This window comes from Pleurotus ostreatus, assembly GCF_014466165.1.
Source record: "Pleurotus ostreatus strain PC9 chromosome Unknown scaffold_3, whole genome shotgun sequence".
Lineage (NCBI taxonomy): Eukaryota > Fungi > Basidiomycota > Agaricomycetes > Agaricales > Pleurotaceae > Pleurotus > Pleurotus ostreatus.
This window is the reverse complement of record NW_023503158.1, coordinates 448,755-473,248: the sequence shown is the minus strand read 5'-3', so window position 1 is coordinate 473,248 and position 24,494 is coordinate 448,755. Positions and strand designations below refer to the sequence as shown.

Here is a 24,494-nt window from a genome sequence, read left to right as displayed (position 1 = left end):
CGAGATATGTCTCGCAATATGGCCCCCGAGGTTCCTACAGTAGACGTAGTCCACCAGCCGAAGACACAAGAAGACAAGACATCTGCCGATCAAGTTGACGTCGCGTCTTCTCTCGAAGGGAAGGGAAGTCTTGAAGAAACAGCGGTGGTAGCAAGCCCGGGCATTAGACGACGCAAAGGGATAGCCTTTGTCTCGTCGATCAGCAAGAATGAGCCTGTAGTGACCAGAAGGGAACTTTGGAGCTATTATTGTACGTTGCCTGCACCTCTAATATATGAACTAGTACCGGTAGCTAACGCGCGAAACCAGTATATTACAATGGCGACAATGTATGACTCTTTTCAATTCACCCATGGGGATGAGCTTTGGCTTGACCATGATATGCTGTTTGTAGGGAGTCGGTCCAAATGGATTCTCCATGACGCTTTTTCAGTCGTTAGCCTTCGCAGCAGGCTTTGATCCAGTCAGAGGACCTGGTTTTGCATGCGACGCTGAAGGTGCTTCAGGCCAGTGTGTACTCCCTTGGGCTGGCGGCACCAAGGCCGTTTCCAGCGTCGTCCTAGTTGCCAATGGCGTCTCATTCGCGGTGAGTCTACCCCCCCTTCCACGAGCAACAACTACCAATATCCCATCTGATTTTCTAGGTCATGACTCTTATTTTCACGACCATCGGGTCCGCTGCCGACTACGGTACCTTTGGGCGGTGGTTGCTCCTGGTCATCACCTGCATCTGCTGGGCCGCCCAGTTCGCTAGTATGAGCCTGACTAGTAGGTTTCTCTCTAATCCCGGTCTTCGTACGACGTCACAAACTGTGGCAAGCTCCCAGCAGATGGCCTGTTGCTATGGCTTTATACATGATAGGTTTTATAACGTACGGCGCGACGTTGGTATTCTATGCAGCTGCGTTCCCTCGGCTGGCTCGCAATACACCCCATGCACGTATTCTCAGAGAGAAATATGATGCAGGCGAGATCGATCGTGAAACTTATGAAGTTGAAGAAAGCATGGAGAAGAATCGTATTAGCAATATTAGCACGGTTAGTGTTCTTTGCAGTGTTCGTTATTTTCTGGTCCTACCATGCAAGGTTTCAGACGCATAGTAACATCGGCTACATCGTCACTCTATGCCTCAATTTATCGGTGTTGCTCCCCCTCAAGGGCCACCCGCTTGTCAACAACTACACCCTCGTATTGTGCGTAGCGTTGATCCACGCCTGCTGGATTTCTCCGGCTCACGAGTTCTTAGAACGAATGGCTACTGGGTGCTAGTTGGTATATGGTGGTGTAAGTGTGGCGCCTGTCTGAGACGGTTCGGGCTGACAATTTACGGTTTGTAGTCATTTTCCAGCAACCCCGGCCAGGACCACCCGTCCCGCGGGGAGAGCATTATCTCACCATTGGGTGGAAACAAGTACGACCATGATCAAATTATCTACTCGTGACCCACCCTGAAACAACAAATTTCTGACTAGATCTGGAAGGCCCTCCAAGAATACAAGCGGCTACCATTCACGTTCGTTTACTTGTTTGCGTTCTTCCTGTTAGCCGACGTGAGCCCGTATCATCAGCCCGTATGTGGGCCACAAATTCACATCACTGGCGTACGCAGGGACTCAACACCACGGGGACACTGGTGTCAATATGCCAGAACGATAAATTCTCGTTCAGCTTCCTTGAAAATACCTATCTGGGTCTCGCTCAGGCTATCACGTCCACGATGAGTACGCTTGGCTTCTGGTATATCCAGAGGTATTGGAAGATCAGCACGAAGAAAATGGTGAGCGTGAACCCCCAACAGCTTGTTCCGAGTGTTCTGATGAGCACCGTAGTTTGTTGTGACTAACGTCGTGACCATGCTCATTCCACTATGGGGAATGTTGGGAATATGGACTACGAAGATTGGGTAAGACGAGTATCAATGGTTTGATTCAACTGGTTTACCAATTTAATTTCAGATTCCATAATGTTTGGGAGTTTTGGTACGTTTTCCTGATCCACGAATGATTCACTCACTCATGATAACGACAGGGCATATAACGTTGTATTCGGACTCTTCCAGGCACCCTACTACGCTTTTTCCCAGACCATGATGGCAGAGCTCACTCCTCCCGGATTCGATAACATGGTAAGCATTCTTGTGCTCAAGTTTGGACCGTACCCGTATCTCAATATCGAGTCCATAGTTCTTTGGCCTCTTTGGATTATCCAACCGCGCCTCATCTATGATTGGTCCGAACGTCATCCAAGCTATTATAGACCGTAGTGGGAGCAACTGGATGGGCTTTCCGTTTCTTTTTGCGCTATGCGCCTGCGCCTCGATCGTTATTTGGCTCTTTGTTGATGTTCATAAGGGGCGCCGGGATGCATTAGCGTGGGCAGAGAGTATGAGGGCTGATGATGAGGGCTTGAAGGATACATAGAATGTATATATCCGGTCCCCTCCTTGCTACTGTACCCCGTCTTTGCGTTCATCATGAAGGGAATGAGATAGCGGTACCAAGGAGCACCAGTCCTCCTGAAACCCCTTTTGTGATGCGGTAGTTCAACACGTACCATACACTATTAGCTGTAACGATAAGTAGTTACAAACGGCTTTACATAATATAATCTTTTTACTCCGCTCTACCATCTGCTCGTGAACTCTCCGTCGTACGGGCCTCGACCCCTCCCCTGCTCGGGATAACAGCCCTCAGGCGCTAGGCATGCGCTACCCAGGCCTGGTCTTCGGCCCTCTCGAGCCGCGAGAGTCCTGCGAGCTACCCCATGACAGCGCGATCCCCTTACACGGCTTCACAATGGTGGCATCTCCGTGGAGGTCCCCACGCTGTCATACCCCACGCACTACACGAAGAATCGAGCGCTATTCGCCGCTCTTCTCCTTGTATACCTGGGGCCCCCTCGTCGCAAGCGAGTACCGCATGCGAACCCGCCCACTGTACTTACTACGTGGTCGTTAGCCGTTTACTCCAATGGATCGAGAATACTCTCCTCGCGCGTAACGACTTCCTATCCACTCTTCTTCCGGTAAAGACGAGTTCCTATCGTCCCGGTCTCGCCATGAGAATCCCCCAGACCTGTATAAAAGGTCCTACTCCGGGTGCTCCATCCCTTGTGGGCTGATGAGTGACTCTGGCTCTGAGTCCTCTCACGGAAGCGACATATATCGCCCTCCCCGTTCTCGAAACAGATCTGATCTCCTCATCGCGCCTCGAACCGTTCAGACGCGGGGATCATCTTCAGCTAATCCCTCCGATCCGGCAAAATTAGACGACAACGCTGAGAGGCCGTCCTCCGCCTCTCGAAGACGCACTAGACGTAAACGATCGTCTCCCTCGCACACACTCACGCATCCTCTCAGTATGCCGGTCGACGCATCGCCATCCCTCGCGGGCTCCTCCCCCGTACAAGTCCCCCGTGAGACCCGTCTCCCCGATGTCGTCGATCTATCACATTCTCCTACAACCGAACGCCCTTTAGCCAAGGTTCCGTTCCCCGACTCTCCCGCTCCATCTCTAACGTCTCTAATTCTTCCTCCGGCTGAAACATCCTCTCATTCCCCTCCTCGCATGTTCATTCATTCGGCCGCTTGGATCGACATTCGCGTTGAAGAGATCGACTCCTCCCTTCTTCGCTACCATACGCAGAAGGTGGACGGCGAGGCCTTGCTTCGCGATTACGGCCTACATAATGGGGTATTGCCAGCACGACCCTCAGAATTTCAGGAAGGTCTTTTAGCTGTCCTTGTCCGTTGGACAACACCTCACAATGAAGGCATATGGCTCTCCAGCCTACGAGACGAAATCCAAATTCTCATCGGAGAAACTAATCCCCCGACGACGGATAAGATTGATCTAGACGGACGCGAGCTGTACACGCTTGCGCACGCCTACCTTGTTCGTTTAGGACATATCAGCCTGGGGACACACCAAGTTCTTCACGAAATTTCCATCCTTAAGGACGACCCCCACGCATTCGTATTCGATCCGGAGTTTAGATGCTCACGCATGCTCGACGGCTGCGATAATGTTTACCAACTCACTGCCACGTGGGGTGTGCTTATCTACCGTATCGGTTGTGCGTATAAACGCATCGAAGCGGAACTCCTCAATTTCCGAATCGTACTAGGTCAGTTAGATAATATGTCCTTAAAAACGTTCGATTCTACGATCACCGACGTTCGCGAGTCCTTCTTGCGCAACTCTCCTCGGACCAACGTCCTACAACTATTGCGACGGGAAGATTATCGGAAAGGCATCCCGGAAACTGTGAAGGAACCTGTTCGTCTCTGGCTGCGCGGACTGAAGGAACCCGACACGAACGCGTCCCTCCCTGTCTATCGGTCGGAGTTGCGGGCTCCTTCTACAGGTCCCAATATACTACCCTCTATTACAACTCCCCAAGTCCACTTTGCCACAAAGCCGCCCGTAGTACATGTACCCGGGTACGGCAGTGTACAAGATACACAAGGCGTCAGTCTAATCTCGTCTCGCTCTCGACGAGCACGCCCCGCTTCTGCCCACGTTACTCGCCAAGAAATTGGGGGGCCAATGTTACGCCCGTTAATCACATCCAACAGCCTTCCTCCTTCCCCCACGGCAGGAAGCCCCGTAGGGTCGCTTGTCACTCTCCCTCACCGAACCGCGTCAACGGAACGACGAATGCCCACGTCGTCTTATCTTCAAGGGCCTTTATGGGCCCCTCCCCCAATCGCCGACGTCAGCTCGTCGCGAGGAAATCGACCATCATCCGCCAGAGTTCCCGGGCGCAGAGACGAAGATAATCGAGGACGATCATCGACGCATGCGGGAGGGAAACCCTTTCCAAATTACGACGACTACCCAGGTCGCCCTCCTCATGATAATCCAGAGAATAATAACAGAGGATTGGGAGGAAACGGCCCTGGAGGCACGGGGGGAAATGGACCAGGAGGTAATGGGCCGGGACGTGGCGGCGGCGGCCCCGGAGACCCTGGTGGAGGTCGTGGAGGTGGTCACGGTCCCGACGATAATTCTGAAGGCGACCCTTTACCTGGAGGGCCGTATAATCTAAACTATCCCCCTCGTCGGAACGGCCCCCCTCCGGACCCTAACGACCCTGACGGAGGGTATGATCCTCCAGATCCTCCCGCAGGAGGCCGACTTCCTTCGCAACTCCCTCGCGCGAATCCTATTTTCCAATGGCAAATTAACTCCAAGATACCTTGGACAGCTATACCTGAATGGGATGGCGACGCAACTACAGTAATCCAATACGTGAGCGAGCTGTCCTATTACCAGCAACTTGGAGACGACGTAACCAACCATCTCGCACGGGTGGCTCCTTTTCGATTCTCGGGCCTCGCGAAAACTTGGTTTAATGGTCTTCCCGTATCAGACCGAATGACGTGCACGTCAAGCATGACCAATTTCCTTATATTCATCCGAGAACAATTCATGCACGACGAATGGCGACACGAACGTGGACTGGAATTTGACCGAATGTATTTCCGACAAGGAAAGGAATTCAAGAATGAATTGCCCCTTGAGTGGGTTTTACGCCGAATTAGCTACGCTCGACTACTCTACCCCGAAGAAGCCGAATTCGAGGCTATCGTGTGCAGTCGAGTTCTCTCCCGACGACCTCGATCCTGGGGTACCTACATACTTACGGAACACTCTCAAACCATTCGCGAGCTACTCGAACGTGTCAGCTCGGAACAACCTCGCCTGTTGTACGCTTGGGAACAAGAACGCAAGGAAATCCTGGAGAAAGAAAGAAACAATCGATCTCCGGGTCCCCGCCGACGAACCGCTTATGTCGTCGAAGATAGACGCGACGACAGCCTCAGTGGGCTACCAGATCCCTCTCGAGAATTCCTCTCATCCGACACAGAAAACGCTGAAGCTCTTGCGACCGATAGGAAACGAAAAACCCCGATGGCAGGACCAAGTCGGGGAGGGAAGAAGCGTTTCGACTGGCCTAACGGACAAACCTTCGAGGGACACGCCTTTACGCGTAACGATTCTCAAGTTAGTCGAGCTAAGCCCCCGGGGTCTTGCCGACTTTGCACCAGTCCCCTCCACTTCTATCGTGAATGCCCCCACTACTCAATGTGGGTTGCGATTACGAAAAGACTCCGTTCACAAGGTTTACAAGACCCGAAGGATCTTCGTAAAGTAGAACAAGAGTATGAAGCCCATGTAGCCTCCCTTCTATCGTCTGAATCTGATTCCTCCCCTTCTCTGTACTTCCCGCGGGCTAAGGAGAACGAACCTCACTCTCAAGACGTACTCAACGTCGCGAGGACGTCTAAGGACACAGATGACATACGGGACGTGGGTGCAACCTCTGCCGTCCTCTCTATGACCAACCTACCAGCTATCGTAATCGCTAAAAAAGCACGTTCGAAACCGCCCGGCCTTAACGCAGTCGGCATAAGATCCTTACGCATCAAGGCCTTCGTCGTGACTCCCACTTCAACCGCCATTCACGCTCGCCTCGACTCTGGAGCCGACATCACTCTTATGTCCGCAGACTATTGGAAGTCCATCGAACCGACTATACGCCCGTCTCTGAGAACAGGAGCAAAAATTCAACTACAGCAACTTACATGCTCAGCCTCCATTATAGGGTACATCCACACCAAGATCTTCGTAGAAACGCAAGATCAGCGTATAGTACAATTCGATATCGAGGCCTACATTGTCGAAGACATGAAGGTACCACTACTACTGGGAGAAGATTTCATGACTTCGTACGAACTCGGCGTTATTCGAAAAGCATCGGGACAATGTACGGTATATGCGTCGGGGGGGACCATCCCCATAACTGCGTCGACATCAAACAGATACCGTCTGGGAATACTCGTTCGTAAAACGTACCCTGGCTCTACGTTTCTGCAACGGAAACAGGCCAGAGTAGCCCGAAAACGTCCACCACTCATATACCGAACGAACGCCCCTACACCGGTCTTAGCCACCAAATCCATGTCCATCAAACCAGGGCATTGCCTGAACGTACCCATCACCTTACCTCAAGATCTAAAGGAATCCTGGTTCATAGAATCCTCCATTCTCACCGAAGACGGACAGGACATATTGGCCGCGCCTGCAACTCTTGTAACGCCCGACTCTCCATTCGTCCCCATAGCTAATCCTACGGCGCACCCACTCAGCCTACGTAAAGGTGACGTAGTAGGATATGCCTTCGACCCGCAACTGTATTTCGACACCCCCAACACCACAGAACACTGGACACAGTTGAACGCCCACGCCCAGGCGGTGCAACACCTTCTTCGCGCCTGCGAACATATTCATTCAGGTAACACCACTACATCCCCCACCCCTTCTCCTCCTTCTCCCGCGACTTCGGAGCAATGGGGCCCAAAAACGACAGCTACCCCTGAGGATCCATCGTCTGACGACGTTATGACAGCCGTACACCTCGGCCCTGATATCCCATTAGAAGTCAAACCTGCACTCGAGGATGTATTACGACGACGTGCCAAGGCCTTTGGATTAAACGGTCGATTGGGTCGGGTTGACAAAAAGGCTAACATCCCTCTCAAGCCTGGCGTCCAACCTATCTCGCTCCCCATGTATGGGACCTCACCCGCTAAACGAGAAGTCCTGGACGCTCAACTCGACAAATGGTTCGCGCAGGAAGTTATTGAACCCTCCAAGAGTCCTTGGGGTTCTCCGTGTATGATTGTATACCGTAACGGCAAGCCACGCCTCGTCATCGATTATCGCAAACTTAACGCACTAACCGTACCTGACGAATTCCCCATACCACGACAAGCGGAAATTATCCAATCTCTTTCCGGATCGCAAGTAATCTCTTCGTTCGACGCATTGGCTGGGTTTCAACAAATCGAGATGGATGAAGATTCCAAACCTATCACGGCTTTTCGTTGCCACCGAGGACTATTCCAGTTCAAACGAATGCCGCTGGGTCTTCGTAACGGCCCTTCCATCTTTCAACGCCTCATGCAAGAGGTCCTGTCCCCTTTTCTATGGATCTTCGCATTGGTCTACATCGACGACATCGTGGTCTACTCACGATCCTGGTCTGATCATCTCTTACATCTCGACGCTGTTCTAGGCGCCATTGAAGACGTTGGCCTGACCCTATCCCCTCCCAAATGCTTCATTGGGTTCTCCTCCATTCTTCTATTAGGCCAAAAGGTCTCTCGTTTAGGATTATCCACACATAAGGAAAAGGTAGCCGCCGTTACCGAACTAGCTCGGCCGACCTCCGTTCAAGAACTCCAACGATTCTTAGGTATGGTGGTGTACTTCTCGGCGTACGTCCCACACTACGCGCACATCGCTTCCCCCCTATTCGCCCTCCTCAAAAAAGGGGTACGATGGACGTGGACCGCCGAACATGAACTCGCTTTCAACCATACTCGAGATGCATTAGCACAAGCTCCCGTATTAGGCCATCCAGAACAGGGCTCACCTTATCGCCTGTACACAGACGCATCTGACTTCGCCCTTGGAGCGAGCTTACAACAGGTACAAACCATTCGCATCGGTGACTTACAAGGGACGAAGTCGTACGAACGATTAGAGAAGGCGTTCCATGCGCAAAGCCCCATGCCGCAGCTAGTCAAGTCATACCCCTCTGGCCACGACGATTTAGGTCCCCCCTTGACGTGGGGGACAACACTTGATGATTCGGTCACACGAGTAGAACGCGTAATCGCATATTGGAGTCGAACACTGAAGTCCGCCGAGCGCAATTACAGCGCTACCGAACGAGAAGCCTTAGGAGCTAAGGAAGCGTTGGTAAAGTTCCAACCCTTCATAGAAGGAGAACTTATAACTCTCATAACTGACCATTCCGCGCTAACTTGGGCTAAGGCATATGAGAACTCTAACCGTCGACTCGCCGCCTGGGGGGCTGTTTTTGCCGCCTACCCCGGGTTACGAATTATACATCGACCTGGGCGGGTCCACTCCAATGTCGATCCTCTATCACGTCTCCCTCGTCGCCCGTCTCACCAGTCACCCTCACAAGATCGTATTGAGGCCATCGTCCCGAACGAAGAGAAACTACGAATAGCGCAAGATGTGGAAGGTCGGAAAAAGGAAGCCTCCCGCTCCGCCTTCTCAGTCTGGTGGTGGTACGAGGATGCCCTGGAGGAAGAACATCTAGCCAACGCTCATCCCGCTGAGACTCGCAATCAACGCCGGCAACGTGAACGCTTAGCCCTCACTCGCACGGACTCTGAACCTTCCCCCGCCCCCTCCGTCGAACCCTCTACCTCCAACGACTTTGAAACTCTCCCCTTTCATTCTTCACCCGCGCCGGACGACTTATGGACGCACCCAGATAAATCGCTTGACGACTCCTCATCTCGAACACCTTTAGACCCCTTTCTCGAAGAAGTCACCCGACCGCATCTTCTCGTTTCCATAAGCAATAATGAATTACAAGCCTGGAATCAAGCGTACGCGGAAGACCCGTACTATCACGATAAATCCTCGAACTCCGACGCTGCAGCAACTCCTCTCACCCCCTCTCGCTTTCAACGCAGTCATAACGGTCTCGTTTACTTCGTAGACGCCGATGGACGATATCGACTATGTGTACCACGAACACGCGTCAATTACATTCTCAATCTCATACACAACTCTCCTCATGAAAGCGCTCACAGCGGGGAAAAACGGTTCATAGCACGATTACGGGAGTTATACCACTGGCCTCACCTGGCCAAAGATGCCACGTCGTTCGTAGCGTCGTGCGACGTTTGCCAGAAGATCAAGGTCGATCGTCGAGGCAAACAAGGAGGGCTCCGTCCTTCGCATATCCCTGTCCGCCCTTTCGCCACCGTGTCTATGGATATGATAACCGGATTGCCTGAGTCCGGAACTGAGAAGTTTACGGCCATTCTCGCCTTCGTCGACAAACTCACTAAATACGCGATCCTCATACCCACCTTCAACTCTCTGGATCAAGTGGGATTCGCCTTGCAGTTCATCTCTCGCGTAGTCAACATATACGGCCTTCCCACTCGTATTATCTGTGACAGGGACAAACGTTGGACATCCGCATTCTGGCGATCTGTCTGTGCTTACTACGGGTCCCATCTCGTTCTCTCGTCGGCACATCATCCGCAGACAGACGGCCAGACGGAAATATTGAACGCTCAAATTGAAACCATGCTCCGCGCGTACATTGCCCAGGATCGCTCCTCGTGGTCGCAATGGTTAGGCGTGCTAATGCACGCCTACAATTCGTCCGTTCATTCGTCTACAGGATATCGACCCGATTATCTACTCTTCGGCTACGAGCCGAGAATTGCCGCTGCCGGAGTCGTCCCCGATACACAATTCGTTACCCGGCCCTTAGTCAGTCAACGAGCAGGCAATTTCATTGCAGAAATGCAACACCACCGCCAACTTGCGCGAGATTCCCTGATCTTAGCGCAAGAACGGCAGGTCAAGGCATTTAACCGTAACCGTCGACCGGTCGATCCTATAGAGCCAGGAGATCTAGTACTGGTCAATCCTCACACCCTGCAACTTGTCGAAGCCTCGGGAACCGGTCGCAAACTCGTTCAACGGATGATCGGACCCTTTGAAGTAGTAGAACGTATAAACCCCCTCGTATATCGTCTCCGACTACCCGCCAACTACCCAATGCACCCCGTTGTTAACCTAAGTCATCTGAAACGTTACGTCCCCTCGGACGCTCGATTCGGTAAACGGGAATTACTCCCCTCAACTCGTGACCTCCTCCCTGCTAACGAAGAATGGGAAATCGAGCGTATTCTCGGTCATCGAACGACTTCAACACGTACAGGGAAAATGCGACAATACCTAATACGCTGGAAGGGATTAGACGCGGCTGAAGACTCGTGGCTAAACGAGACGGAACTTCGAAACGCCCCCTCGTTAAAAAGGGAGTACGACTCGCTAATCAGCGGACGACCCATTTAATACCGCTCTAAGTACGGTCGACGTAAAATTCCCCATGTTCTACCCGAGTCCCTCTACCTTAAAAAGCCGTACCGCTTCAAGGATTACTCTCCGCGCGAGTCTGTCTCGCCCCGCTATACGACCTCATGTCTGAGCCCGATAACACCCTCTACGACGCTCAGCAACCCCTCGTCTCGACAGTGTGGCGCCTGTACTTCCTCGATCAACGAGAATCATCCCCTCATGATCTCTTTGCGCTGCTGCACTACATCGATGTACACGTCGCAATTCACGTCTTTACGGTCGTACGCACATGGGATGGATCGACCCCAGTATACTGGATTAAATTCAGGAGCGTTACGGAAGCTCTCGTAGCCCGGGGGTTCGCTACGAACGCAGAAGATGGACTGAGCGTTCAAGTGGCAGGCGCCTTAGTACGAGAAAGCCTGTTCCAACTCGCCGAAGAAGCAGAACGGAATTCGCGCTACAAAGCGCCTCGCGAACCAAATCGCTGGGACAATCCACTGAAGATATACGCAACCCCATTTAATTCCCCCAACGACGACTTCACGACGCCCGCGCCTTCCTACACAGCTGCGCCCAAACATCCTAACTCCCATAGATCCCTGTATGACCGTCTACAACGCACGTCCCTCGCCGAACGCCTTTCATCCGCTTGAAACCAAGGCTTAAGTGGGAGTTCAGGCGAATAAGATAGGAAGAGACACTCCTTCATCCGTCGCCCTGCTAACCCCCGTCGTTACAGCTGGGGGGCACTGTGATGCGGTAGTTCAACACGTACCATACACTATTAGCTGTAACGATAAGTAGTTACAAACGGCTTTACATAATATAATCTTTTTACTCCGCTCTACCATCTGCTCGTGAACTCTCCGTCGTACGGGCCTCGACCCCTCCCCTGCTCGGGATAACAGCCCTCAGGCGCTAGGCATGCGCTACCCAGGCCTGGTCTTCGGCCCTCTCGAGCCGCGAGAGTCCTGCGAGCTACCCCATGACAGCGCGATCCCCTTACACGGCTTCACACCTTTCCTCGCACGTGGCTAATTGCCGAAATTGAACCACAGATCGTCTGCGCCACACGGACAGAATGGCCACCTTCACGCGACGACTCACGCCTCTACGCTTCCGATGGATTGACAAGGCAAACCGCAGTGCTCTCAGTGCGACCGGGTGCAGGAGATACTCTCAGAAAGCTCCAGCGCTCGAAGCCTCCGATTTTGATTTCGGGGAATACAGCGTTATTTTGCCAGAGGAACCTTTCGTGTTTGGTGTATCTCATATAACACCTCGGCTGGTTCCTGAGGCCATACTGCGACCACCCTACGCATCGAGCACAAAGTTGCCAGGCGACCCATATGCCTACCCGCCCAATGCTTGTATACCATTGGGCGGAAGTGAAGAACAGCGTGTAAGGAAGTCAGGCGCCTTAGCCAAAGCGGTGCGTGACTACGCGGGCACACTGGTCAAGGTGAGAGGACGCGTTGTATGGACATAGATGTTAAGGAATAAAACTTTGTTCTATCATCGAAGGTCGGCGCTACGACCAATTCGATTGATGCTGCTATCCATGAATTCATAATAGCAAAATCAGCATATCCGTCTCCGCTATTGTATCGCGGGTTTCCTCGATCATGCTGTACAAGCATTAATAATATCATAACCCATGGTATTCCAGACGAGTTCGTGGCCCACCCACCTCTACGTCAGTTGTACTCATGGAAGTATACGAATGACCAGCCGCCCACTTGAAGATGGTGATATAATAAATATAGATATTACAGTCTATCTGGATGGTTTCCACGGCGATACCTCTCAAACGTTCCTTGTTGGCGAAGTGGTAAGCCATATATCGTGTCCCTCTCCGAATGTCGCGACTAATAAAATCCTATATAGGATGCCAAAGGCAGGGAATTGGTAGACTTGACCAATAAAGCTCTACATCATGGCATCGCTGCCTGTGGGCCAGGGATGCGCTTCCGAGATATAGGGCAAGCCATTCGTGAGTCCATCAAAGGATTCGACGTATCCATCTCTCCGCAGTTTACCGGCCACGGCATTGGTTCTGTATTCCACCACCCGCCGTGGATCATCCATGATAGTATGACCGTTCAAGTTTCAGAGACTTCCGTCTAACATCTGCATTCCAGTAAATGATGAGCCGGGAGTAATGGCCCCAGGTCATTGTTTCACTATTGAGGTACATTGCTTTACCCTAAGCTTAATATTGGTGAACATCAACCTGATATCTCGACAGCCTGCCTTGATACAAGGATCCAAACCAACTGCATGGATATTTCCGGACGGCTGGACTGCTTCCACTGAGGTACGTCATTCTTCGCAGGTTTTTCGACCGCCCACTTAGCGTATGATTTATCCTTTCTAGAATTGCGCTCGCAGCGCACAAGCTGAGCACATGGTCCTTATAACGCCCGATGGTGTTGATGTGCTGACCGCATAGATGGTAATGGAACTACAACACAGCCGTTAGGAAATTGTTACGAAGGAGCTATTTCGAGTGACGATGAAGCTACGCCAATAACGCCGGTCTCTTGTTCGTGGGCCCACCGGCAGCTTCTTGCTCTACATCCGCGCCTTCAATGACGGACGGTCGAGTATTTTTATCCGGGATTTCCCTGTGTGGATAGCTTAATATGTTATGCCACCCGCACTATCATTTTGAAATTTATTGACATCACCAAGACGATTTGGCTAGCAGTATCTTCGACCACTAATCAACGGTGGCATTACAAGGAATGTATATACTGCTATGATGCATCATAGCTACTACTTGCAGCTAGATCATGGAATAGGCGGTTTCCGTACAGGGTCGGATAAGCGACGCGTTTTGATGTATGTTACAACTGAACACATATCCCTTATGTCTCAAACTTCAGCTGTCTCTCTCGCATACCGACTCGGCAACTTCGTCACCTCAGCCCGCTCCCCTTTACATCAAGCCAATTTCACCCAAACGGAACGAAGGTGGTCGACGCTTACTGGCCGCACCATGTGGCACAGATCGTACCTTTGACCCTGTACATTGTTCCTGACGCTGAATGCTTTGCAAAAGCCGAGCGGAAGCGCCAAGTTTCTGGTGATCGATTTGCGGCCATAGAAGGGTAGCTTCCATCGTCAGCTGTGTTCTCAATTCTGATGCGGTGATGCATTCAGTTTGCAAGTTGAGGTAAAATAGCTTTGGTGAAGAACGTTGGTGACTCCGCCGTGTGCGGGCTAGTCTATTTGCTTTCCTGACTACCATCAATGGGACATTATACTTGGTAAGCATTTTCAAACTTCTACTTGGTGAACCACTACTGAACCAGCCTGGCGACTTGGGCACAGTAAATCGAGCAAATGGCGAACTCTGATATATGATCGGCGCTAACTAGGGGACAGCCGGGGGAGCCCTGGACAAGCCTAAGAACCCTGTTGAACGGGTGTAGCTTATCGGGTTCGGCGAATATGTCCTTGAAAACATACATAAGGCATCATTCCGACGAATCATGTGTAGACGGATCCCCCTTGCATCCAATCTTCCTGTCGCCGCAAATTTGCCCCCGTCCCTCTCTCTCACCACTGTCACTTCCATTCCGTAGCGGCTCCAACCGCCTTCTGGCTGATAGAGTTCTCTGATATCCCCACACCGCCTTTGCGTGGAGGTATATCTTCCCGCCAGTTCTTTATGGACGACTCAGCTCGCACTATCACTACCTGAAGCACCCATTCATCATGCCTTTCGAGGTAATGCCCAGTGTCGCGGCCATGGAGATCGGCATTATTTTGTCGAGCTTTCTCTTTGGCATCGTGACGCTTCAAGCTTTCATGTACTTCTCCAATTACGCGCATGATAGGAAGCGTCTGAAGATCTTGGTGAGTTATTGCCCCGTCGTTGATCCTCAGGATAGAAACTGAAGGACCATGCATAGGCAATCGTGTTATGGTACGTGACACTTTGGACCTGCCATACAAGGTGATGTACTTAACCATTCCGTATTGTAGGGTGATAGAGCTGGGCCACATGATATGCATTGCTCACCTTCTGTACACCGGCACCATTACAACGTACAGAGAACGACCGCAGGATATGTTCGAAAATCCCCCAGCCGATATTGACATCGCTATTCTGTTATCCGGATGTTCTGGTTGCATCGTCCAGGTACGTCAAATTCTGGTACAATGAAGTGGACAATAATAAATTATACCATTTCACTAATAGGCTTACTTTGCCGACCGAGTCCGACGGTTTACCAAGTGGCTCTGGTTAGCCATCTTCCTGTGGTTCCTTATCTTCATCACAATGATCGGTACCATCGTCGTTTGCGTTGTATCGTTCACTGGTGGTCTGGAGAACTTCACGGATAACTGGGGCTGGGTATCAACGGCGAGTTGGATCCTATCAGCGGTGATAGACTCTACGATCGCTTGCTGCCTGTCATGGAGTCTTCTGCGCCACAGGCAATCAGCACTTCAACTGTACGTTCCCCACTTCCTTTGGGACATCCGCTTTGTTTATGATGGTCCTCCATATAGATCACACCGGTTGATTGATAAAATTATATTGATGACAATAAGTACGTTCTCACCATGCTTTCTGTTCTCCACGCACTCACGGAGAATTCTGTCAATCGCAGGCACCGGAATGTTGACAAGGTATGAGAAACAACATATCCTTTGGGAGATAACTCGATCTGAATCCTGCTTAGTGTTCTGGACATTGTCACCGCCATATGCGTAAGTGTCGAACCGCCCCCGCGCTTTTGTGTATCTCTGACACAACTCCACAGTTCCTGGTAATGCCATACAAACGTACGTTCGGGTCTCAGCTGTCAGCGCACATGATAATAGCTCGGGCATTATAGTCATTTATCTCGGCCTCTACATCTGCATCGCGCGGGGTAAGTGGGAACCGTCTCGACCTAGTCTACGTGCTGACAGGCCCCTTAGTTTATGCCAACTCTTTCTACGTCTCGTGCGTTCTTTCTTCATGTCCAGCCCATACCCAGCTGACCTTTGTGCTCTCAGCCTCAATGCCAGGAACAGCCTACGACATAATGAAACGAACGTCCATACGAACGTTCACACCTTTAAATTCGCTACCAGCAACACCACCGGTACCGCATCCTCTGCGTCAGGTCCGTCTCCTTCTACTTCTTGAATTGCTACGCGACGCTCATCCATGTGATTCTGTATCAAGGGCTGGCTTCCCGTGACGACCGAGGAGCGTATGCTCTCGAAGATTTCAAACAGGGAGAGAGCACCACAGTCGCCAACCCGGTCCCAGATACCATCGCTACAGCTGTCTAAACTAGGTCCTTTTCATATCTCCTCGGACACCGTTGTTGCCTATGCACCATCATTATTGCTGTTAGTCATGTCATATACCACGTTCGTTCTTTAACGATCTCTTGTAAGTATGTAGTTGTAGCATAAGTACAGTATAGATCCCATATAGTTGTCCATAACCAGTCTACCTGATAGAATTCATCGTCATTGCAGAGAAAGCAACAAGAAACTATAAAAGCAAAGAAACAAAGCGTCATATGCACAACCTCGCAGCACCCCTACCGCCTCCGTGACCTCGTTCCTTCTCGATCACGAATAGCGCATCCCGCATCGTAACGGTCGTCCGGACATCCTCCTCATTAGTAGGCGCGGAGGAAGACGAAGGTGCCTTCTTGGTTGATACGTACGGTCGAGCCCACGAGCTAGCCGCAGAGGAACCTGTGGCTGGTGTGGTAGTCGTAGCAGGAGATGTTGCACCCGTTGCAGCGGGTGGGGGTTTGGGCTTCGCTGGGGTCGCAGCATTGGCAGCCGTCATCCAGGCGTATTTACCACCCAACCCAGCAGCTTGACTGGCTACAGCATTCGACATCTTCTTTCGGACATCTTCAGACATATTCCTCGCTGTAACGCCAGGTCCCTCTTTCTTTTTCTTCTTCTTTTGACCTCCACCATCATCGTCAAACGAGTCAACGGCCATCGCATTAGGTCCCCCTGCTGCCTGCGCTGCAAGTTGTGCCGCTTGGGCAGCAGCCATATCCGCTCTTTCTTTCCGTTCTCGTCGTACCTTCAATTCTTCTTCCCTTTCTACTTTCTCCAAAGCAGCAAGTTGTTTCGCTACGTCGCTCCGCACAAGCAGACTCCACATCGGTGTACCATCTTCGTACAGCGACGCAGGTCTGTCAAATTGCGTATCGTTTCTGTGATGGGATGCCGCGATCATTGCCGTAACCAAGTCCTGTAACCGTGTTCGCAGAGCTAATGCAAGGTAATTGACTGAGTCTTCAGGTATTTTGGTCACTTTGTGTGGGGTGGCAAATGTTCGCATCGTTTGACTAAGGAATTGGTTGTTGAACGAAGGAATTGGGGGCTGTTTGCGCGTACGATCTTCGTATGGACGGTAAGAATGGTGGTGGTCATTCTGCCGTTGCAGCGTCTCCTCTTCGGCCTAAGCGCGAAAGGCATAAGACTACGTTTCGTGTTTGAATCACTAAACGACCTACCCTCAAATCTACACCAGCACTCCCTAAGGCGTCATTCAGCGTGGCAACATCTGTTTCCATTGCATTGCTCGCAGGCTGTTGCTGTGCTGTCGTCCGAGGTGCTTGGGCAGCCTGAATCGGTGCTACAGTCGTTGCGGTCGCCTGAGTTGCGGTCTGCGCAGCATATTGCTGGTAGTAGGACGCTTGAGTGTAGTAGTTTTGATAATGGGCATACGGGGTCGTCCTAAATAGCACTTCAACACAAGGACCGTCTTTGTTAGACGAACGGGGCCTTTACGCTGCATGAGACGACTGAGCTTGAAGTGCAGGATCGATGGGAATGTCTATCCGGTCATGATTTGAATTTATGGATACAAAGAGACTTCAAGTGAAGTCCGTACGCGACGTAGGGGGCCATTGTGCAGGTGAGTATTGCAGAACTGGCTGGGCTGGCTGTGGGGTTGAAGCTTGCTGGGCAGGCTGAGCTGCCTGCACTGGCTGAGCCGCCGCTGGGGTGGCTGGTTGCCCTTCTTCTGTCTTGGCCATGGCGAACGATGGGGCAACTCTGTATCTAATTTATTGAACTTCAACCACGGTCAATTCAGTATACGACTTACCTGAGATCTTTTCCGGCGGCAGACTCTCAGGATTAGAGCCAGAAAGCAACAACGGAGAAGGGGACGAGGAGGACAGGCGGCTACGCAAATAGCGCCCGCTACATAAGCGCCCAAGCAAAGTTATTTCCAAGTCCTACCCGACGTCCCACCACCTTCCCTTTCTCCATGTCACAGGCCATTGGAAATGTACGTTGCAGCAAGAAATAATGCAGAATTGCAATCTCACAATCCGTAACAGACAGCCCTCGCGTACGCTCGCGTGTGGCACCATGTAGACGCGTCCGACCGCATTCTCGGAAAACTCGCGGAGCGCATCGCACTTGTCCTCATGGGCAAGCACAAGCCCATATACGACCCCAGTGGTGCGCTGCTACTCAAACTACGCTGCGAGCCTTGTCTAACAGCTACCTATCTCACAGTGGACTGCGGGGACTACGTTGTCGTGACGAACTCAAGGAACATCAAAGTGACGGGACGGAAAGACCAGCAACTACTCTTCCGCAAACACTCGATGTTCCCCGGTGGGCTCAAGGAGACGCCATACAAGGACATGATGGTGAAAAACCCGGACGAGGTGCGTAGCGTGCCTGTATCGTTGGCTCCGTTAACATACATTCAATGCAGATCATTCGCCACGCCGTCTCTGGCATGTTGCCGAAGAACAAACTACGGGATAGACGACTGGAGCGGTTATATGTGTTCCCCTCGTACAGAATGGGCATATTGGGCGGGAATATCCTACGGAGCTGGGACGACGGAACACTACCGTCAGATTGGGATCCCAAAACACCGTTGCTCGGGAAGATACCACCAAACAACACCTAGAGAATACATTATTTTATTTTGGTATCGCTAATCATCTCAATTCTATCGGTGGTATCCATTCCGGAACCTTGCCCCATTCAAACCTCTTCGCCTTGAACGCCTCCAATGCGGCCTTGGGAATCATGTCCATGTAATTGGGTGGTAAACGCGAATCATAGGGGCTCGCGCCGGGTTTATACGGGGACTGCAAATGTTCGAAATCAGGCGGTCCAGGCGGTGCGGGCTTTGCTGGCGTAGTCGGCGTATTTGATGGAGCTCCAAATGCAGATGCAGGATTAGATGGAGTTCGAAACGCGCCGCCCGAGTTTGCGAAAGCGGACGTCGATTGAGCAAACGCACTGAATGCTCCTCCCGGCGCTGTTTGCGGTTGCGGCTGCTGAGCGAAAGCACTAAACGCTGACGGTGCGGCGGCCCCGCTTCCAGGGTTTCCGAACGCAGATGTAGTTTGTCCTTGCGCTGGAGTCGCTGACGAGAAAGCCGACTGTCCAAAAGCCGACCTCGTGGGGTTGCTCGGGGTGCCCCCACTTGCCCCAGCACCAAACGCAGACGGCTTGCCCGAAAATGCGGAAAACCCCCCGCCGCCAAACGCACTCGCCGTGTTATTACCGGCGAACGCACCGAACGCACCGGTAGCGGGCTTGATCAGAGACGACTGCCCAAAGGCAGATGTTGCGGCTGGTTGGGAGGGTTGTCCGAAGGCCGAGGTCGTGGAGGGCTGGGAGGGTTGACCGAACGCAGGCTGCCCAAAGGCTGAGGTCGTTGGAGGTCGTGACGGTTGACCGAAAGCCGATGTCGACTGCGTTTGCGCAGGTTGCCCGAATACAGATGTGGCCCCCACTGGTGGCTGTCCAAACGCCGACGCAGGCTGTGTTGGCGCTGGCTGCCCAAATACCGACGATGTGGTCTGAGGGGTCGAGGTTTGTCCAAATACGGATGTGGCTTGGGGTTGAGAAGGCTGGCCAAAGGCGGATGAAGGCTGGGAAGGCTGACCAAAGGCTGATGGTTGACCAAACGCTGACGGCGCGGCGGGTTGACTCCCAAACGCGCTCTGGCCGAATGCCGGCTGTCCGAACGCAGGTTTGCCGAACGCAGACCCGCCGAAAGCAGATGTCGCGGCACCACCGAACGCTGAAGGCTGACCGAATGCTGATGTTGTACTTGCAGTCGCAGCAGCAGGTGCGGGACCAGCGAGAACGGCACCATTGGCAGTTTTGCTGAGTTCTACGGCTTGGTTGTAGGCCGCCTGAATATTCCTGCGAGCGTTCTAAGGTATGACGTTAGGGACACGGCGGTATTGGGAGGAATCGAGATACGGCGTACGGCAAACACCTGTTCTGCAGCTGCTATTTTCTCCGTCTCGTATTTGATCTTCCAAGTATCAGCAAGTCTGAAGCAAATGCAACCAGTAGGGTTACTCACATATTCACCAGAATTCCCGGCCTTCAGCGTTGTCACTGCACGCACTCGCAGCTCTTCTGGTGATTCCTCCTGGCTCGTGATGAGATTCGGTTCGTACTTCGCCGCGCCATAGGATGATAGCGGCCACAATGGTTTGTCCTTCATGGACGTCAAGTCATTTAACATTGATGTTTCACTGAGAATTGGCGATTCAGCTGAGAGCAAGCCTGAGGGTATGAACCAAGGCAATCACTTGAAAGGGTAGCTCGACTCTGCAGCCTTCGATGCTGTCCATGTCTGGTCTAACAGTGCATCAGCGTCGCGTAGAAACTGCACGATAGAAACAACTCACTTCCAAATCCCGAAGGCTGCTGAGCACGATGCTCGTTCCGGCACTGGTCACCAAATTTGCATGTTCCTCTCAGGAAGAACTGGCATACGACCTATTGTTTGGAGCGCGATGGTGATATTAGCTTGAAATGGCGCGAAAGCGTGTCGAACCCACCATAGTGTCGTGATGGAGTCTTGGAGAGCTAGCAGGATTCCTGTTGCGGTGATCTGCGCCACGATAGTGGCGTTCCCGCGCTCTCTTTCAGGGGGAGGGTTCTAGGGGTGTCAGTACAGGATCGCATCACAACTTCACGTTTCAAAGTGAGAAGGTTGGCGTAGTACGCGAAAGAAAGGTACGAGGGGACCCCCTCAAGCCCCGGCCATTGGTGCCGATCAACAAATTTGGTGATGAGCGAGACCAAACGATTAGCCCCTGCGTATATCAATGCGACAATTGGCTATAGATTCGCAGTATTGTATCAAAGATTACATCCTGAAGACAGGCGATGGCGCAGTCTCACAGAGATGTTCGAGACCAGCTTCCGTTTCAAGTACGTCAGCTGCCTGCAATCCTGAAGTCTTTCAGGGAGAAATGGGCAAACTCCGTCGAGCGGAAGCATCTCTCCTAATCTTTCCCTTTGGCTTTGATAGGCACCTGATTATCTTCTTGATCTGCCCTTCATTGCCACATGAATACCACAACAATACCATAAGTGGAAAATAGTGGTACCCATCTGGTGATCACCTGGTATTCAGGTGGACATATTAGTACATTTTCGGTTCATGGAAGGGGGAGCAGTCAGAAGAGGAAAGAATGGAACGGAACGGGGAGAGGGAGATATTTTTGTAGGTTTATAAGTATGAATTTCGACGGGTGCAAGAGAATCAACGGCCAGAGGAACGGGATCAGAAATGGAAATCATAAATGAAGAAATCGGGGGTATATAAGAATCGTAGCTGGCTTTTGGCCGCAATCTACGGACGAGCCACAGGTGAGTGAACGCGCAGAGCTGGAATGCGTATGTACTGACCTGGGCACTCTGTCGTACCCTCCGGTGGATTCTCTGGCGCTGCGCAGGTTGTCGTCGATGTGGACTGGTGGTTCAACCATTGTTCATTCCGTTCCGACGAGTTCTCGCCTATTGTCCTGCCACCATGGCCGACATTCCCTCTCCTCGAAAGCCTCTCACAGCTGCCCATAATTTCATCTCAAGCCTATATAGTTCGGCAACAATGCGTAGCGTCGTTCGTGCAGAATTAGCCGGCAAGGTTTACATAGATGATTCCTCCGTTTTCAAACGCCTCGAAATTGGCCGGGTGCCTGATGAACTGGTCGATTCTTGCTTCGAAATATCCTTAAATCAACACCGAGGTGTCTTCGACGAACTCGATGAGGTCGTGGCAGCAGCGGCCAAAGCCAGGAACAAAATGGTTTACCATGACACGCAACTCAAACAACGGGCGAAGGGGGATAGTTGGGAGGTGAAAATGTACCCACCGCTGGTGGGTCCTCAAAATTTCTACCTCTTCTGTGGATTTGACCTGGCGTCTTAAGCAACAATTGTTTAACCACATCGCCAATTTCTCGCACCCGGGCGAGCTGAAAGCGACGAGGAACATCAAGATCGCTGCGAACAGGCAACTCAAGGGCGAAGAATATACAACTGGCTTTCCAATGGTTGCGCCAGACGGAACCGGGTCCCGCGTCCTCGAATGTGATTCTTGGATCGACGTTGACTGGTTCGTGGAAGTCAAACCGAAGGAAAGCCAAGGTCTCTCTGCGAAAGACGCTACCATCTCCGAGGTCGTCTGCCAGGCCGCTGACTACGCTCGGCTCCATATGTCTTGCCGCCCTTTCCAGCTCTTCTCAGTCGGCCTTCTCATCTTCGGGCGCAAGTTCATGGTGGGCATCTTCGACAGGGACGGTGTCTCGCTCTCTCCTATATCCGACTTCTGCGACGGTAGTGAAGGTTTCAGAACTTTCATCAGGGTGATCCGCCAACTTGTCAGTCCTCGCCTCTCGGATATCGAGCTCGGATGCGACCCTACCGTTCAACCTTTAAGCCGCTCGTCTGATCTTCACCCTGCTGTTCGTGAGCTCGCCATTTCACAAGGGCTATCACCAGATTTCCCGCCGTACGTGGTATTGTGCCCGATGGAGTACCCGATGACGGTCAAGGGTGTGACTTCGACAAATTGGGTACATAATTCATGGTTGACGGTCGGCCCTCCCATTTGGGTGTCTCTATCCCTTATCGGCCGAGGCACGAATATCTGGCCTGTAATCCCGGTTACTTGGAACTCTGGCAAGTGTACTATCGTCGACGGTGCACCCCTTGCGATCCTTAAGAATGCGTGGCGCAACAGCGAACGCACTGGAGAGGGTTTCATCTATGGGAGCCTCGCTGCCCCTCCCCCTGGCGTAGCTCGCTTTTTACAAGGAGGCGATGTCCTGTTCGACGCCAAGAACGGCATGCCGATATCGGTGCACAATCTGCGTAGTCACTATCCGTACGGCGCATGGCTCCATAGGGTTGAGACGAATCCTGAAGCGGACGCGCCACCTGGGACTGGGACTGGGACGGCCGTCCTCCATCGCTTTATCCTGCAGACCTTCGGGCGGCCGATGTGGCATTTCGTGAGCTATCTCGAGTTGTTAAAAGCGTTCCGTGCGGCCATCGTTGGTAAGCATCAGATCTCCCCCATCGTGACTGCTTGTCCTCAGTATATTTTGCTGAATAGGTCATCAGCAGCTCGTTGCTCAGGGAATCCTCCACCGAGACATCAGCGCCGGGAATATCATGATATCCGCCTCGAATAACCCCAGTGCGGGCGAAGAAGGCTTCTTGATGGACTTGGAGTTCGCGAGGATTGACCAAGTCGTGCATGTTACGAAGATCCCTGGGGGTCCGCAGCATACGACGTGGAGTGTCCCGAGGCGAGGCATCCAGATGACCGTACGAGTTTAGCTTTGATTCCAACCGAGGCTTCTACTGATATCGACCAAATTCAGGGCACCGTGCAGTTCATGGCTAGAGAAATCTTGCATTCCATCGTCAAAAACAAGACGGTTGAACACTCAGAATCGCACGATCTTGAATCGTTCGCTTGGGTCTTCGCCTACGTCGTGCTTCGCCGTCTACTTCGCGATTCGGGAGATGAGACGAAATCGACATTCACAAAGGACGATCGACTTGCTATCAAAACGACGTACGACCAATCATTCGGCGCTCTGAAACTCGATACTGTGCTGACTCAACGTCGTTCACTGGGCGTGTTCGACTTGAGAGAAAATGGTATAGAAGGACTCGTCCCCGCCGCTATCACCTATTTTATGAAGGTTCTGGGAATGCTAGTGGCCGCAAACCACGCGGCCGCCCAGCCACCTGATCCGCTCTTTTCTGACACGATGCTTCCACAGGCGCCGCAGGAAAGGTTGACGCACGTAAAGCTCATATATTTCATTGATAAGTCGGTCGCGAGCCTGGCGGAGGAGATGCAGGGTTAGGATTATTGCTTTGCGGCTGCTAGCGAGACATATTCTACTAGCTGAGGGGGACAGACAGACACAAGCACTTCGTAGTAAAATACATAGCCCGTCTATCTTATGCCCTATATGTGTGATATCACAGAACGAGACAGTGGATCCTAGTGTCCAACTGCAATCAGAGTAAATTTGAATAGGTAGGTTTATTATAGCGGGGTCGCGGACAGCCTTGAACGACTGAGCTTCGCCTTCAGGCCCGCGAAGATCATTCCAGCGAATCGAGGTTAGCTCCTCAGCGATTCGACGCACCTTGGCTGCAGCGCCCCTTCTGATCACAGTAGAACCGTGAAACTTCCAACCGTCTTTTACTAGCCACATATCTACCCACAGGGATGGACGGAATGTGAGAACGCGGACATACGAGAG

The 24,494-nt window shown here is 52.0% G+C and overlaps 8 protein-coding genes across 8 annotated transcripts; 6 read left to right on the top strand and 2 right to left on the bottom strand.

The window, feature by feature from the left end:
- Positions 1-6: 6 nt before the first annotated feature.
- On the top strand, positions 7-2,421 carry PC9H_004593 (uncharacterized protein; the record flags this gene model as incomplete). Its single annotated transcript, XM_036774176.1, has 14 exons — positions 7-250; positions 310-329; positions 395-586; positions 645-768; positions 821-1,038; positions 1,094-1,194; positions 1,248-1,285; positions 1,339-1,412; positions 1,474-1,551; positions 1,611-1,778; positions 1,831-1,904; positions 1,957-1,980; positions 2,030-2,126; positions 2,185-2,421. The coding sequence occupies 14 exons, from the start codon at positions 7-9 to the stop codon at positions 2,419-2,421; spliced, it is 1,689 nt and encodes a 562-aa protein (XP_036632678.1).
- Positions 2,422-11,054: 8,633 nt separating this feature from the next.
- Positions 11,055-11,588, top strand: PC9H_004592 (uncharacterized protein; the record flags this gene model as incomplete). The annotated part of the gene is made up of 1 exon (XM_036774175.1): positions 11,055-11,588. One exon carries the CDS (start codon positions 11,055-11,057, stop codon positions 11,586-11,588), a length of 534 nt encoding a protein of 177 aa, XP_036632677.1.
- Positions 11,589-12,016: 428 nt separating this feature from the next.
- Positions 12,017-13,387, top strand: PC9H_004591 (uncharacterized protein; the record flags this gene model as incomplete). Its single annotated transcript, XM_036774174.1, has 7 exons — positions 12,017-12,397; positions 12,460-12,608; positions 12,667-12,766; positions 12,823-13,027; positions 13,077-13,126; positions 13,184-13,252; positions 13,313-13,387. The coding sequence occupies 7 exons, from the start codon at positions 12,017-12,019 to the stop codon at positions 13,385-13,387; spliced, it is 1,029 nt and encodes a 342-aa protein (XP_036632676.1).
- A 1,271-nt stretch (positions 13,388-14,658) lies between these two features.
- On the top strand, positions 14,659-16,233 carry PC9H_004590 (uncharacterized protein; the record flags this gene model as incomplete). The annotated part of the gene is made up of 12 exons (XM_036774173.1): positions 14,659-14,799; positions 14,856-14,869; positions 14,929-15,085; positions 15,146-15,402; positions 15,460-15,500; positions 15,561-15,579; positions 15,633-15,660; positions 15,714-15,735; positions 15,789-15,824; positions 15,874-15,898; positions 15,952-16,061; positions 16,124-16,233. The coding sequence occupies 12 exons, from the start codon at positions 14,659-14,661 to the stop codon at positions 16,231-16,233; spliced, it is 960 nt and encodes a 319-aa protein (XP_036632675.1).
- A 232-nt stretch (positions 16,234-16,465) lies between these two features.
- On the bottom strand, positions 16,466-17,957 carry PC9H_004589 (uncharacterized protein; the record flags this gene model as incomplete). Its single annotated transcript, XM_036774172.1, has 3 exons — positions 16,466-17,377; positions 17,433-17,554; positions 17,813-17,957. 3 exons carry the CDS (start codon positions 17,955-17,957, stop codon positions 16,466-16,468), a joined length of 1,179 nt encoding a protein of 392 aa, XP_036632674.1.
- A 236-nt stretch (positions 17,958-18,193) lies between these two features.
- Positions 18,194-18,853, top strand: MRPL23 (54S ribosomal protein L23, mitochondrial; the record flags this gene model as incomplete). The annotated part of the gene is made up of 4 exons (XM_036774171.1): positions 18,194-18,214; positions 18,267-18,390; positions 18,448-18,602; positions 18,653-18,853. The coding sequence occupies 4 exons, from the start codon at positions 18,194-18,196 to the stop codon at positions 18,851-18,853; spliced, it is 501 nt and encodes a 166-aa protein (XP_036632673.1).
- A 31-nt stretch (positions 18,854-18,884) lies between these two features.
- PC9H_004587 (uncharacterized protein) lies at positions 18,885-20,759 on the bottom strand (the record flags this gene model as incomplete). The annotated part of the gene is made up of 6 exons (XM_036774170.1): positions 18,885-20,117; positions 20,174-20,221; positions 20,273-20,447; positions 20,505-20,553; positions 20,604-20,694; positions 20,757-20,759. 6 exons carry the CDS (start codon positions 20,757-20,759, stop codon positions 18,885-18,887), a joined length of 1,599 nt encoding a protein of 532 aa, XP_036632672.1.
- Positions 20,760-21,736: 977 nt separating this feature from the next.
- On the top strand, positions 21,737-24,255 carry PC9H_004586 (uncharacterized protein; the record flags this gene model as incomplete). Its single annotated transcript, XM_036774169.1, has 5 exons — positions 21,737-22,084; positions 22,137-23,265; positions 23,324-23,538; positions 23,595-24,016; positions 24,165-24,255. 5 exons carry the CDS (start codon positions 21,737-21,739, stop codon positions 24,253-24,255), a joined length of 2,205 nt encoding a protein of 734 aa, XP_036632671.1.
- Between the last annotated feature and the right edge of the window lie 239 nt (positions 24,256-24,494).